General features: G+C 39.7%; 1 protein-coding gene and 1 pseudogene across 3 annotated transcripts in view; one reads left to right on the top strand and one right to left on the bottom strand.

Moving 5' to 3' along the window:
* Positions 1–13,071, top strand: part of LOC122109610 (nitric oxide synthase 1 adaptor protein) — a 352,796-nt gene that overhangs the window by 279,188 nt on the left and 60,537 nt on the right. For all 3 annotated transcript variants that reach the window (XM_042682103.1, XM_042682102.1, XM_042682104.1), the window contains exon 6: positions 11,526–11,667. In XM_042682103.1, the coding sequence (XP_042538037.1) occupies positions 11,526–11,667 (142 nt within the window). The remainder of the gene's footprint in view (positions 1–11,525; positions 11,668–13,071) is intronic.
* LOC122109612 lies at positions 2,131–2,891 on the bottom strand (annotated as a pseudogene).

Below are 13,071 nucleotides of genomic sequence, written 5' to 3'. Positions count from 1 at the left end.
TATTTCAGATTTAAAGAAGCTTAACACTTATTAATCAAGAGTGTAAAATGATCATTCAAATTATAAAGGCACTACAAATATCAATTTACAAATGAAAAAACTGAATATTCAAGTTTAAATTGCAGCAAATCACTAATAATTGAACTGAGTTTTAAAAACCAAGGCCTTTTTGAACTGCAAGGTGTTTCTACTCAGTATACTATAAATTGGTTCAAAATTTTATCTAGACCTTTTAAATAAGAGAAGGTTGTAATGAGAGAGCTGAGTATTAGAAATGGTTCAGGATGCTAACAAACTATAAGCTTACTAAAAACCGCTGATTTCATTTTATCCTTCATTTACAAAACAAGTTAAGCAAAACAATTTCAGTGATGGTAAATGCATCTAATTATTTATTTAGACATATAAGGACTTACACTAAGTTTTTATAAGCTGGTGAACACTGACAAATTTTTTCTACCACAGAACTATAACCACACATTCCCAGATAGTATAAATACATGGTTGAGCTAACATTAATACACATCACCCCTTTATCAATTATGTAATAAGACAAATTATTGTAGTAGGAAGACCCTTACTCAGGCAGGCAAGCCCACCTAGTAGTCTGCAGTGACAGAGCCCACCGCAACAAAGTTGTTAATAAAGAAGCAACTCTATTGTGAAGGTTCCTACACTGACCAGCCAGGGCTGCAGTACAGGCTCAGGAGCTGATACTGTGACCCTGAGTGGCCCCCATTCTTTGGTTTTTAAAGGCAAAATCCATGAGGTCAAGCCTGGTCATGCGCAGGTGACCAATGGGGTCATACCAGACCACACACAGGTGGCTAATAGGCGAAGTTTACTGTAAGCATGTGCAAAAGGCAGGGTTTACTGTAAGCACGTGGTATCGCCAGTTGGAGCCATATTATAACTTATCTGTTTTATTGGTCAGTCCTTAGCTGAACAATCAAGGTGGGTTAGGTTTTTAAGGGAGGGGGACCTAGAGGCATTCTTTCCATTCCAGGAACGGGGCTGGTTGGAGCCAAGGTCTAGTTAATCTTGGTTAAAGGTTTTTTCTAAAATCCCTAAAACAAAAGCAAAGCTTGGAAAGAAGCTATACCAGCTCAAGTCTTCTCTCAGGGCCTACTTCATTATGAAGTATCTAAATATTTTACACAGCTCAAAAGGCTTATAAAAGATACCTGCTCCATTTCATTAGGAGAAACCCATTTTTTGTTTTTTGTTTGTTTGTTTGTTTTGCAAAAGAGGCTGGAAAGAGAAAGAGAAAAAAATCACACTTCAAACAAAAATAAGGTGGTAAACAACTTCTAAGTATGGAAAAAATATAATATCAGAAATTTTATGATTAAAAAATGTAGTTAAAACAAAGCATCTATACCTTTAAAAATATTTACTAACTTAAAGAGCATACTCTACATGCTCTGCACAAGACAAAGGCAACACTTTACTAAAAATATTCATTAAATCCCTCCCATTCTTTTTTCAGGCCCTCCCTGTTAAGCTGCACCTCAGAGTGCCAACATTATATTAACTGTAAGGCTTTTTTGTCTGGAGACATTATTAAAGACATGTGCTTCTGTAACAATGAAGACTTTCAAAATGGAGGTTTCTCATAACAGCATAAAGACATATAGAAGTGACGCTGTAGCTCAAGTGGTAACATGTTAGCTTTGAGCTGAAGAGCTGAGGGACAGCGCTCAGGCCCAGAATTCAAGCCCCATGAGTGACAAAAATAATAATAATAAAAAAAAATACAGAAAGACACTAATCACCTTAAGACTTGGTAGAAAAAAAATCAATGGTTATACAAATCTGATGTATGAATGTGGGAGATGTAACATAAATGAGTAGGCAAATAGCCAGAAGCCCTACAGTATTTGAAATTACTGAAGGAATAAAGCATATAGGTCTAGAGTTTCTGGAAATTCAGTTCTGAATGGTATTAAAAATATACAAGTATTGTGCTGGGTATTTTGGCGCCCAATCTTTCTAAATTTTTTATATATTGATAAAGATTTTAGCATGGGAATATATTTAAAAATGTAACTCAATGATTTTATGAAAGGTCAATTAATATAAGTGATAAGCACATTTTAAATGCTGAATGGCAAGAATTTTTTTTTTACTAAGTGTTCAAATAGGTTAATCAAAACCCAAACAGCAATTGTGTCAAGCGTGTAGCTTGATAAACTGCTTTCCAATATTCCTATGGAAGTTTCACTAGACTCATTCACCAAACCAATATTGTTAACTAATATGTATGACAAATTAGGTTCCACCTCAAGTTCCACTTCTAGGCAATGGCACCAGGCACCCAGTTTTATTGAATGCAACAGTTGTTTCTGTGACCGTTGGCATCTTTAAAGCATAGCCAAATTTTAGGTTAGTACTTTTCCAAATACAGAAGCTGCTTGCTGTTAAGGGCTCCACACCACTTTTGTCAGATGAACTGTACTGCATCTTCATATTTTATTCCACCTTCAATTCGTGCCAGGGCAACAGGAGCTCTTCCAAGGCCTACAACACAATTTGCAGAGTAATACAGCAACCAGGATCTTCATGAAATTTTATTTCTACAAGACTTAACCAGTCATCAACAATCTGGTTAGAGGGTGGTGCACCATCATCAAAAGGCCAATCGAGAACGTGGATGCCTTCTTTCTCCACCAGAGTAGTGTCGTAAGTTGCTTCACATACTCTTATGATTGTGGTAACTCCATACTTCTTAAGTTCCTCAATAAATGTTTAAGGTTGCATTGATTGGATTGTATGTAATAAGGAATCTCATATTCTTGTATGTGACTTCCACAGGAGCAGGGCAGTTCATTTGAGCCATGTTAACTTACTTAAAACACTCAATATGGTTATGAAAGAATTTAAACAATCAAATAAAGAATGATGCAATATACTCCACTTAAAATTCTCAGTGTTTTATGAAATTTGGAGTAATGATAAATGAAATTAACCTTCTAATGGGAAGTAGTAACTCTTCATTCCAGTAATATTGAGGCAATAGAAAGCACTGAGGTTTACCCCATCCAGGTCAGAACTCATGGGAAATGTTCTGCAGATTGCAGTTCAACACTTCTGTGTCCAGGTTAACCACTCTTACCAGGGCTTCTTGGTGGAGTAGTAATGGATTTCTACAATTCACATGTATGCATAGAGGTTGTGCTGTGCCAGGCAGTAATCTTCACTGCCCTTCAGATACTCCATAAATGTGTGACCAAGAACACCACAGAACTGAGGAACATGTCTACTCATTGAAGATTGTGACCTAATTATACAGTTGGTCCCAAGGCCTCAGTGACACAGGCAGCAGTGGCTGCCACAGGGCACCGTGTGGCCAGGTCATTGTGGAACAGCTGCTGTGATAGTGATTCAGGCGGCTGGGAGGCACCAGACTAACATGCAGGAGCCTCTTTGCAGAGAGCGCAATGCTGAACCGGCCACATGCCCAGGAGCCAATGTGCGTGCCATGGCCAAGAAAGTGGAATCTTAACTTGCATAAGGACTCATAATAAAAAGTCAGAACTGAATCCAATAAATCAGACTCTGGAGCTTGTACATTAACCATTGCATTTTATCATTGGCCAGGGCTCATTAGGCAGTTATATAACTAAGAGATAGCCTTATTTCCCAAGACCAAATTGTAACTGAATTTTAATGTAATCATTTCTTGGATTTGAAGGGCTCTTTCACTCTGACCCAAATCATTTAGACATAGATTTTCCTTTTTTCCCCCCATATGATACCCTTGTATGGACAACACTGACTGCATTTTAAAACCTGGTGAAAGAAAGGACCTAGGGTAGTAAATGACCCTGATCAAACAGCATATCCATGCCACTGAAATTAGAACCAGGATGCTGCCTTTTAGTCCAAGGCTTTGAACTCTAAACCCTGTTACATGAAACAAAACACACAAGAGCCTCGCTGGACCTGAGTTTCTCCAGCCATCAAATAAGGTGAAAAGCATCTTAGGAATTCAGATTGTTGTGTGTGACTCAATCTGATTTTTAAGAGCAAATTCTGTATGCCTAGGAAGGTTAACCAGCATTGTAGTAGAGAGGGCCTAGCATTCTTCAGACTAAATGCTAGCAAAGAAACTGACAGCATCACTGGGTACTCTTCTAGTGATATAGGCATTCCTTGTTTTCCTTTCTTGGGGATAGGATAATAGTGTTCATTTGCAAGGCCGTTTGCCTCTTGAGGAGCCTCTTGCTTGGCTTCACCGGCCTGCCATTTCCTCCCAGCACCAGGAGGATATGGCTATCTGCCCTGATGAAGAATGACTGGGCCTATTAGGGCATCACTGCAGGAGGTGTCAGCGATTAGCAGGAGCAGCAGGAAGTTCTCTTATCTTCAAGGACTGCTCCTTGACATTTTCCCTGTAATCATAACACAATTGGTTTGGATTAGGAGGAGTTATTACCTCCTGTAATGCTCTCAGCAAACTGGGGGCCACAGCTGTGAAGTGTAACTTTAGACTTTGCCGTGGAATTTGACTGATGATGAAAGTCTCGTTTGCTAACCAATCAATCAAAATATGCCTGGTTGAATGTAAGACATAAAGGAGAGGTAGGTTCTAAATTTAAGGCAAGAGACTTCCTTTTTTCATATACCTGAACTATTCTGGTAGAGTTAGATTGGGAATTCAACATAATAGAACATAGATCTATAGATTGAGGGTATACATGGTAGAACACTTTGCCTAGGAGGTGTTCAGTCTTAGGGTCAAGGACCAGCACTACAAATCTACTGGTCTCTTGCATTGTGGATGGAGAATCTAGTACCTGGGAAGGTGAGTCAGTTTGTCCATATTCACCCAACTGGTTACTCAGTCTTTTTTCTCTATGTCACCATGTTTCATGGACTAGTAGAGTACAGGAAGAAAAAAAAATACACAGAGGTCAATTGGAATCTTTGTGATGTACTATTTCCTGCCAGTGTTGGAAGTAATATCCACCTTGAAACTAGCTTTCCAGGTGCTGAGTGTAAGGTATATTAAGTAGATAGGTTTCATTAGGTAGCCGATGGCATGGTGGAGAGGCATGGCCAAAAAGGGGAGGACCCTCCCCCTCAAGACTTTTCTAGGCCAGGGACAGGAAGAGGTCTGGCCACATTGTATCTGGATGTGACCTCAGGGCCTGGGACCCTCCTATGGTCAGATGGTGTGACCTGAGGTGTAACCAAGGATGTAACCAAGCAAGAGGAGGAGGGGACTGCTTCCAGTTTTGCCAGTTATCTAGGTAACACAGATACTGGGCAGAAACTTAGCCAAGAAGTAGGGAGGTGTCTGCACAGGACCTGCATGGCCCAGGGCAGGGCAGACTGTACACTGAGTAATATTCTGTTGACTTACATACTTACTCCATTAAGTGACAAGAGGAATTCATTAAAAACTTATTGAAGAAAACCTTACCTCATTTCACAGCCTTAGTACCCTGCCTAGATATAAATGTATTTTCATAATGCATTGAAAATTCTATACACTGTAATCATTTGATTCAACTGTCTTTCCTAAGCTTCCTTAGAAAAGCTTATTAAAGAAACATGACAGTTGTACAGTTCGTTTTCAACATAGTGTCTTGTACATCTCATTGTTACAATAGGTCAACCTGTATCCCTATTTAAGCATTTTGTTTTTTCCCTTCCTCTCCCCAAATTACAAAAACGTATATACAAGATGCAGGGCACCAACATCAAATACAGTGAAAATAGGGGTTATATTGTGTGGGAGGAACATACCCAAGAAACAAAAAAATCACATAGTACATTATAAATACGTTAAAAACCATAGCAAGAAAGAAAAAAAACCATTGTGTCCCTATCTTGGGGTTCATTTCACTTAGCATCATCTTATATGGTTATATGTACATAGCTTTTGAACTTTTCTGCTTGTCCTAAACTTATACTAGTTATTGCCAATAAGGGAAACCATAGGACCTATGTTTCTTTGAGTCTGGCTTACTTCACTTAATATAATTTTTTCCAAGTCTTTCCATTTCCTAACAAATGGGGCGATGTCATTCTTTCTGATGGAGGCATTAGAACTTGGCCGGGGGTGGGGGAGGGGGGCGAGGAGGAGGAGAGTGGAGGAGGAAGGGATGGTAGGGGAAAAACAAAGGAGGCAACAATGATCGATGGGAAATGTACTTATTACCTTACTCATGTAACTGTAACTTCTCTGTACAGTATTTTTACAAAAAATATTTAAAAAAAGAAACATGACATTCCAATTTATTTTTGTTGAGATTCTCCTAGTTAAGTTAAAGATAAGAGTCTTCTCTTATTGTTGTGACACATGAGACAAATTCTAAATCTATGGGCTGTTCTACACTTGGCTTCATGGAAGGCAGTTCTCTAAAGTTCAGAAGCACTTCAGAGAGGAAGAAGGAGAGAAAGAGAGATCTTGTGGCCAGAATATGGGATCAGGGAAGAGACAGAAGCTGGTAGTCCAGATAAGAAGTTAATTTGTTAGAAGTGAATCCCTTCTCTTTTTTTTTTCTCATTGTCATCATTATCTTCATCATTTCCATGTGTTCCTTGCATCCTGTGCTTTATTATTTGTTTATATATGCACCTATTTTTTTTTATCATGCTAGTACTGGGGCTTGAACTTAGGTCTTGAGTGCTTGCTGTCCCTTAGCTATTTCACTGAAGATTGCAATTCCACCACTTGAATCACACCTCCACTTTTTGTTTTCTGATGATTAATTGGAACTAAGAATATCATGGACTTTCCTCCTTGGCTGGTTTTGGACTAAACTCAAATTTCAGCCTTCTGAATAGCTAAGATTACAGGCATGATCCACTAGTGCCTGGCAACATTCTGTACATTGTATTCTCTGCTTTTTTCCTTATCTGATGACTCCTTTAATCATCTCCACAAGCTGTGAAATGCAGAGAGCTTTTCCCAGGACAGTGAAATTCAGCTCATGATTATTTGGCTGGAATGTGGCTTTGTGGTAGAGTGCTGCTTGCCTAGCGTGCATGAAGCCCTGGGTTCAGTTCCTTAATACCACATAAGCAGAAAAAGCCGAAAGTGTTGCTGTGACTCAAGTGGTAGATAGCTAGCCTTGAGCAAAAGAAGCTCAGGCACAGCTCCCAGGCCCTGAGTTCAAGCCCCAGGACTGGCCAAAAAAAAAAAGTGAATCATCGTCTGGATAAGACTAGTGATAACCATGTATATACCATTAAAAGGATTCTCAAGTTTCTGTGATCAATTAACAAGAGAGCCAGTTAGACTGAGAACAGGAAATATGATGGGCTGATTTTTCTGTAGCCTGGTAAAGTACACAAATCAGAATTTCGTTTTCATCTTCCTAAATCTACCACCTCAGGCTTTTTTTTGCTTTTCAGTAGATAGCCACTGTCACTGAGAAGATAGTATTATTTTCATTGTTGCAACAATTTATCAAATAGTGACACCTGCTAAGTATCCAGCTGAAATTCACATTAGGTATACTCAAGGGAATAGCTGTTCATTGTATCATGACTTGCTTGACAGCTGTCCAAGGAATGGGACAGAGGGGCATAATATCAATATGAGTCATGAGCTGCTTTAAAGCAACACTGTCTGTAATGAGGTTAAGTGGAGGAAAGTTCTAGCCAGATTCCTTTCCAGAACTGTTTTCATGAAATTGTCTGTAATTGGCACTCCCAAGAGCTTCAGTGCTCTGTATCTGCAGCTGAGAGCTGCTCTGAGGTTAGATATTTTTTCAAGCTTTGAAAGCTTCAAAGCAACTATATCCATCCTAATCCTGATAACTCAGAGCCCACACATGATTTGAGCTGCTCATTGAAATTTGCTTTTGGACAAGAAGATTTGATCCATGTGTCACAGCACTTTCAGGGGCTTATATAAAACTAAGCTGGATTTGTACAGAAGTCATGGCAGTATAATGATACTTTTTCAAAATCTAGTGAATTCCAGACAGTGGCCAGTTCTTAAGGCTTCTTCCTTATATTTTACTTGCTGACTGTGCTTTGTGCCAGGCTACTTCCATCTTTAAACCTCCTTTTTTATTTCCAAAGATCTGTGTGTGCTCAGAAGATGGGAGGTTTAAAGAGCATGTATACATAGCAATTTCTAGAAACAGTTCTCTTTGATCCTTCTCTTTTCTCCCTCTGAGGTTCAGACATGGCTTATTAACTCCCAGCATGTGTGGATCTTAAATTCCAGGACAGCCAACAGGACCAGCTCTCTCACCTACAAGGCCAGAAGGGAGGATACCAAGTGGGGTAGGCAGGTGGGAGCCTACAGTTCCATGCAGAGAGCAGCTGGTTAACAGCATCAGCCTCTGCTAGGTGGAATTTGCTTCTTTTGGCCACCTTCCAATGATTGTTTTCTTAGCAAGGTCCTCACAGAGATGCCTATAAAAGGGCTTTTCACTGGAAAGCCTAAAAGGTCAAAGGTCAATTGTACTCATATAGCCATTTATCAGTAATTAGGGCTGACCCCTAGAGTGGTAAATTGGAAAGCCAGTTCTTTCACGTGTATGCAATCATTCTGTGAAGCAGATGGTGTGATTATGTACCAAGTCACTTATTCAAGTGTGGAGGGCTTCTAAAATCTGCCACAATGTCCCTTTACTTTAAATGGAAACATTGCCTTCATATCAAAGAGGAATCAAAGATGAAACTATTTGGCATGAATGTGTGAATGTAAGTCTTATTCACCAATTTCTTCCTACATGGAAACCATTATACCAGCTCAGACTCACGAGGTCTTTGACCCAGGATTTCCCTTCTAAAACTAAGGAGGAGGTAGACAGTGACAGTAGTCCTTTTGAGAACAACAGGCTGATGGAAGACGTGATTTCCTTAACACTTTTATGTTTCTATTATTACTGAAACAGGATCTGTATTCTGGAAATGATACAGATAAGAAAAGACAAACTCAAGCCTATCAGGTTTTTATTGAGAATAAATCATATGGGTTAATTTAGATAAGAATGAAAGTATTAGAATACAGCATATTTAGATCTCATATTTTCTTTCTAGATCCTAATATACAACTTCTGTGCCTCTTGTAAAGATGTCTAGAGAGCAAAAATCTGAAAAAAAAAGAGGAATAGGAAAGCTTCTGTATGACTGATAATATTGGGTATTGTTGATAGGCAGAGAAAACTATGTCTAAAGGTTTGGTAAACTAGGAATTGCTGTAAAAGATTAAAACTAACTATCGGGAGCCTAGTCTTCTCACAAAGGAAACGAGGAAAAGATGTGAGTAGTCATCTTTCAGATGATATGGTACCTTCTTTTCCACCTGAGAGTTAAGCTTCCTGGCTCAGGCTTCTAACAGGGGCAAAGTTTGGTGGTAAAGCAAGATGTAGAAATTTGGATTATGGTTGGCATCATGCCCACCAAATGATACTGTCTTGTATACTTTGCAAATGAGATTGGGAGGGTTCTTTTTGCTTTAGATTAATGCCTACCACGTCTCAACTTTCTGAACAAACAGAAAAGTTATATCTTAGATGCTGCCAACCTATGGTATGAGAAGGGACTTAGCCTGCCCTTTGGACCCAAGAAGAGGGTAGGTATAGAGACAAACAGAGGTTCTGATCCCACCACCAGGTGATGGGGGTCCAAAGAAGTAACCTGTTTTCTGTTTCACTGAAAGTTCTCATTACTCAGAAATGTCAAGATGCTTTAGGTGAGAAGTCAGTTAAGAACATCTGTCTTTCCAGAGAAAGTGAAGGAAAAAGAAAAAAAGAAAAAAATTGAAGAATATCTCTATAGTTAGCATAATGGGCCAATGCCAGTGCCACTTGCTTCAAGGTGTTGAAACATTCCAGAAAGAGTAGAAGCAGACTAAAATTTGAAATAGACATGTGGATGATGATTGACTTACTGCATTCTCCTGTTAACACAGATAATCTGTCTTGAAATAACAAAGGTAGCAAGTCCAGCAGAGTAGACTAGAGCAACCAGTCTACACATGGTATTCTGAAGTCCCAAAGGGTTCATGAGATAGGATGGCAAACAGGAGCAAATTGAATTTGGGTAAAGTGTAAGCAAGCATTTACCTTCCATGAGGCCCCATAGACTTATCAAAACATTGGTTATTGCCTTAGTAATACAATACCAGCTGTCTAGTGCTGATGAAAAGCTCTACCTGACTGCTGATGTCACATCAGGGGCTTTGAATGCAATCAGTGTGCTGTAGCTTGTCACCAGAGCCACAGCTGACCTGAAGTCAGGTTGTCTAAACCATGCTAATATTAGATTGAAATTGTAGGGTGACAGTCATAGTAAAATAAACTACAGTCTGGGATGGAGGGATATTTGAGAGTTGCTGTGACAAGAGAAGCAGAGTGCTCAACCTTTCCAGCCCAGGCTCTCAAACACTTCTGATTTCACATTTCTCTCATTTTTAAGGATGAAAGGTAACTAACTATCAAATGATAGTGATGCAACTTTGTGAGTAGCCTTGGAAGCCCCTCCTTTGCTTCCACCTCCTAACTTGCTGAGGTTGCTGAAGACTGTCCAGGCCAGCTTCTCTGTCCTTCCTTTCTCTCCTAGATAAATAATGGAATAGTACAGCCAGGGACAAGCTTTCTTCTTGGGCTCTTAAAGGAAGAGGTTAAATAACAGAACAAAAGTGAGGCTGTAGCCACAGAACAGTCTCAGGTGTACCATGTCTTAGAATAGGACTGGGGAACACTGGCCTTACACTCAGCTGGCTGCCAATGGTGTTCCCAGCACATGGACAACAATATTCAGGTGGTTCTGTTGGGTGGTTCCAGGTCTCAAAGCACCTTAGCACTTTAGTTTGTGGGAGCTCCCAGAAAACTTGACATTTGAAACAACAACAGAAGGTCTGAATTCTTAGTTTGATAGATACACTGAACATTTGATCATGGTTGGCAAAAAAAGAAACAAAAGTCTTGAAGCATATTAACTATGTCTGTAGTTAACTACGTCTGTACATTGGTGGGAAAAATTGGGACTCAGTCCAGAACTGGCATATTTGCCATTGCTGCTATCTGTCTTTTCAGCTGATTGATGTTTCAGAATTGTGGTAATAGCTTTTATTTTCTGAAATATTTCAGGAATGGAAAGTGTTTTTGTATTCCTTATGAGTATGTGCACATATGAACAACCTTAGGTTGTTGGCTGCCTGGTTTTCTGACCAGATGCCCTGTACACATTCCTACCCATTTTGATCCTTCCTTTCTTTTTTGACGCAATTACTGGGACTTAAACTCAGGGCTTTGTGTTCTCTCTTCTCTCTCCCTGCCTCTCTCCCTCTCCCTCTCCTTCCCCCCTCCCTCTGGCTCAAGGTTAGTGCTCTACCATTTGAGTCACATAACCACTTCTGACTTTTTTCTGGTTAATTTAAGATAAGAGTCTCTCAAATTTGTCTGCCCAGGCTGGCTTTGAACCTTGACTCTCAGATCACAGCCTCCTGAGTAGCTAAGATTGCAGGTGTGAGTCCCTGGAACCCAGCATCCTAACTCCTGTGCCCTGGTAGATTCTGTTTTCTTCTTACCTTTCTTTGTCCTTCCTAGAGCCAAGCTATGCGAATCGTCCGGACTGTGGGGCAGGCTTTCGAGGTTTGCCACAAGCTGAGCCTCCAACATACACAGCAAAATGCAGATGGCCAGGAAGACGGGGAGAGTGAGAGGAATAGTGATGGTTCAGGGGACCCAGGTAAGCACCATCATAACGGTGGATGGAGAGGCAGGTGGACTCATTTTGTACACTGGTGGGCCATACCCCAAGTGCCACGCTATTAACTTTCTTACATTTTTTTGATTACTTTCTATTAGATTCCTAATTATCTTTTAGGAAAATGAGTTACTCTTTAGGAGAAGGGAGAGTTCTTACTGAGACGGTTTTACTATGGAACCCAGTCTAGCCTTGAATTTGATATAGGTACAACAGTGCTCAAAGGAAAACGATTGAATTGCAATAGTGGATATCCCCTGAAAATGAATGAATTAAACACCCAACTCAAAAAGTTAGTCCAATAGGCCAAGGTAAAGGGATCATAAATTTGAGGCCAGCCTTGGTTACATTGGAGTTTTAAATCTTGCTATCTACCAAGACCTTGTCTCAAAAACAGCAGCAGCAACAATAAATCACATACACACAAAAATTAGAAAACAACAAAGTAAATTTTATACTGTCAATGGCAGTATTACAAAACATTTGAGTGAATAGACTCTTGGTTGACATTCTAGCTGTACCAGTCACTGGCTATGTGATTGAGCCAATTTCTGTAGCCACCCTGAGCCTTAGTTTCCTCTTCTGAAAAGTAGGAATCATACTAGTGTCTACCTTATAGGATTATTGTCATAATTGGACAATACATTTAAAGTGCCAAGTCTATTGCTTGGCTTACAGAATGAACTAAATATTCATTAGCTGTTATTATTTTCATGTAACATGTAAACACTTAAAAATAGAAAAATTCTGGAAAAGATGAGCAATTACAGTGAAGTGGCTTTCCAGAATTAAAAACATATGATAAAGTTGGAAAAAGCAAAACTGTTCTGATGCTTGAATGGATCAGAATACAAACTCAGAAATACACCCATATATATATATGCTAATTTAGTGTATGATAGAGGCAGATTTCTTATGGAAGCAGTAAGGAATACTTATTAAATCTGAAAGTTTGTGTGCCTGATGACCACAAATTACCCTTAAATTTCCTCCTCCTCCTCCTCCTCCTCCTCCTCTTCTTCTCTCTCTTTCTCTCTCTCCGTCTCCTTCTTCTCCTTCTTCTCCTTCTCTTTCTCTTTCTCCTTCTTCTCCTTTCTGCTCCTTCTTCTCTTCTCCTCCTTCTCCTTCTTCTCTTTCTTCTCCTTCTCCTTCTTCTCCTTGTTGTTGTTGTTGTTGTCAGTTATGGGGCTTGAACTCAGGGTCTGGGCACTGTCCCTAAGCTCTTTTGCATTCTGCCACGTTAAGCCACAGCTCCACTTCTGGTTTTTGAGTGGTTAATTGGAGATGAGAGTCTCACGGGGAATTTTCTGCCCAGGCCAGCTTTGAGATCTTAGATCTCAGCCTCATGAGTAACTACGATTACATGTGTGAGCCACTGGTTCTCAC

Source organism: Dipodomys spectabilis, unplaced genomic scaffold, assembly GCF_019054845.1.
Source record: "Dipodomys spectabilis isolate Male_0828 unplaced genomic scaffold, ASM1905484v1 ptg000069l, whole genome shotgun sequence".
Classification (NCBI taxonomy): Eukaryota; Metazoa; Chordata; class Mammalia; order Rodentia; family Heteromyidae; genus Dipodomys; species Dipodomys spectabilis.
The sequence above is the reverse complement of the archived record's forward strand: the minus strand, read 5'-3'. Positions and strand labels throughout refer to the sequence as shown.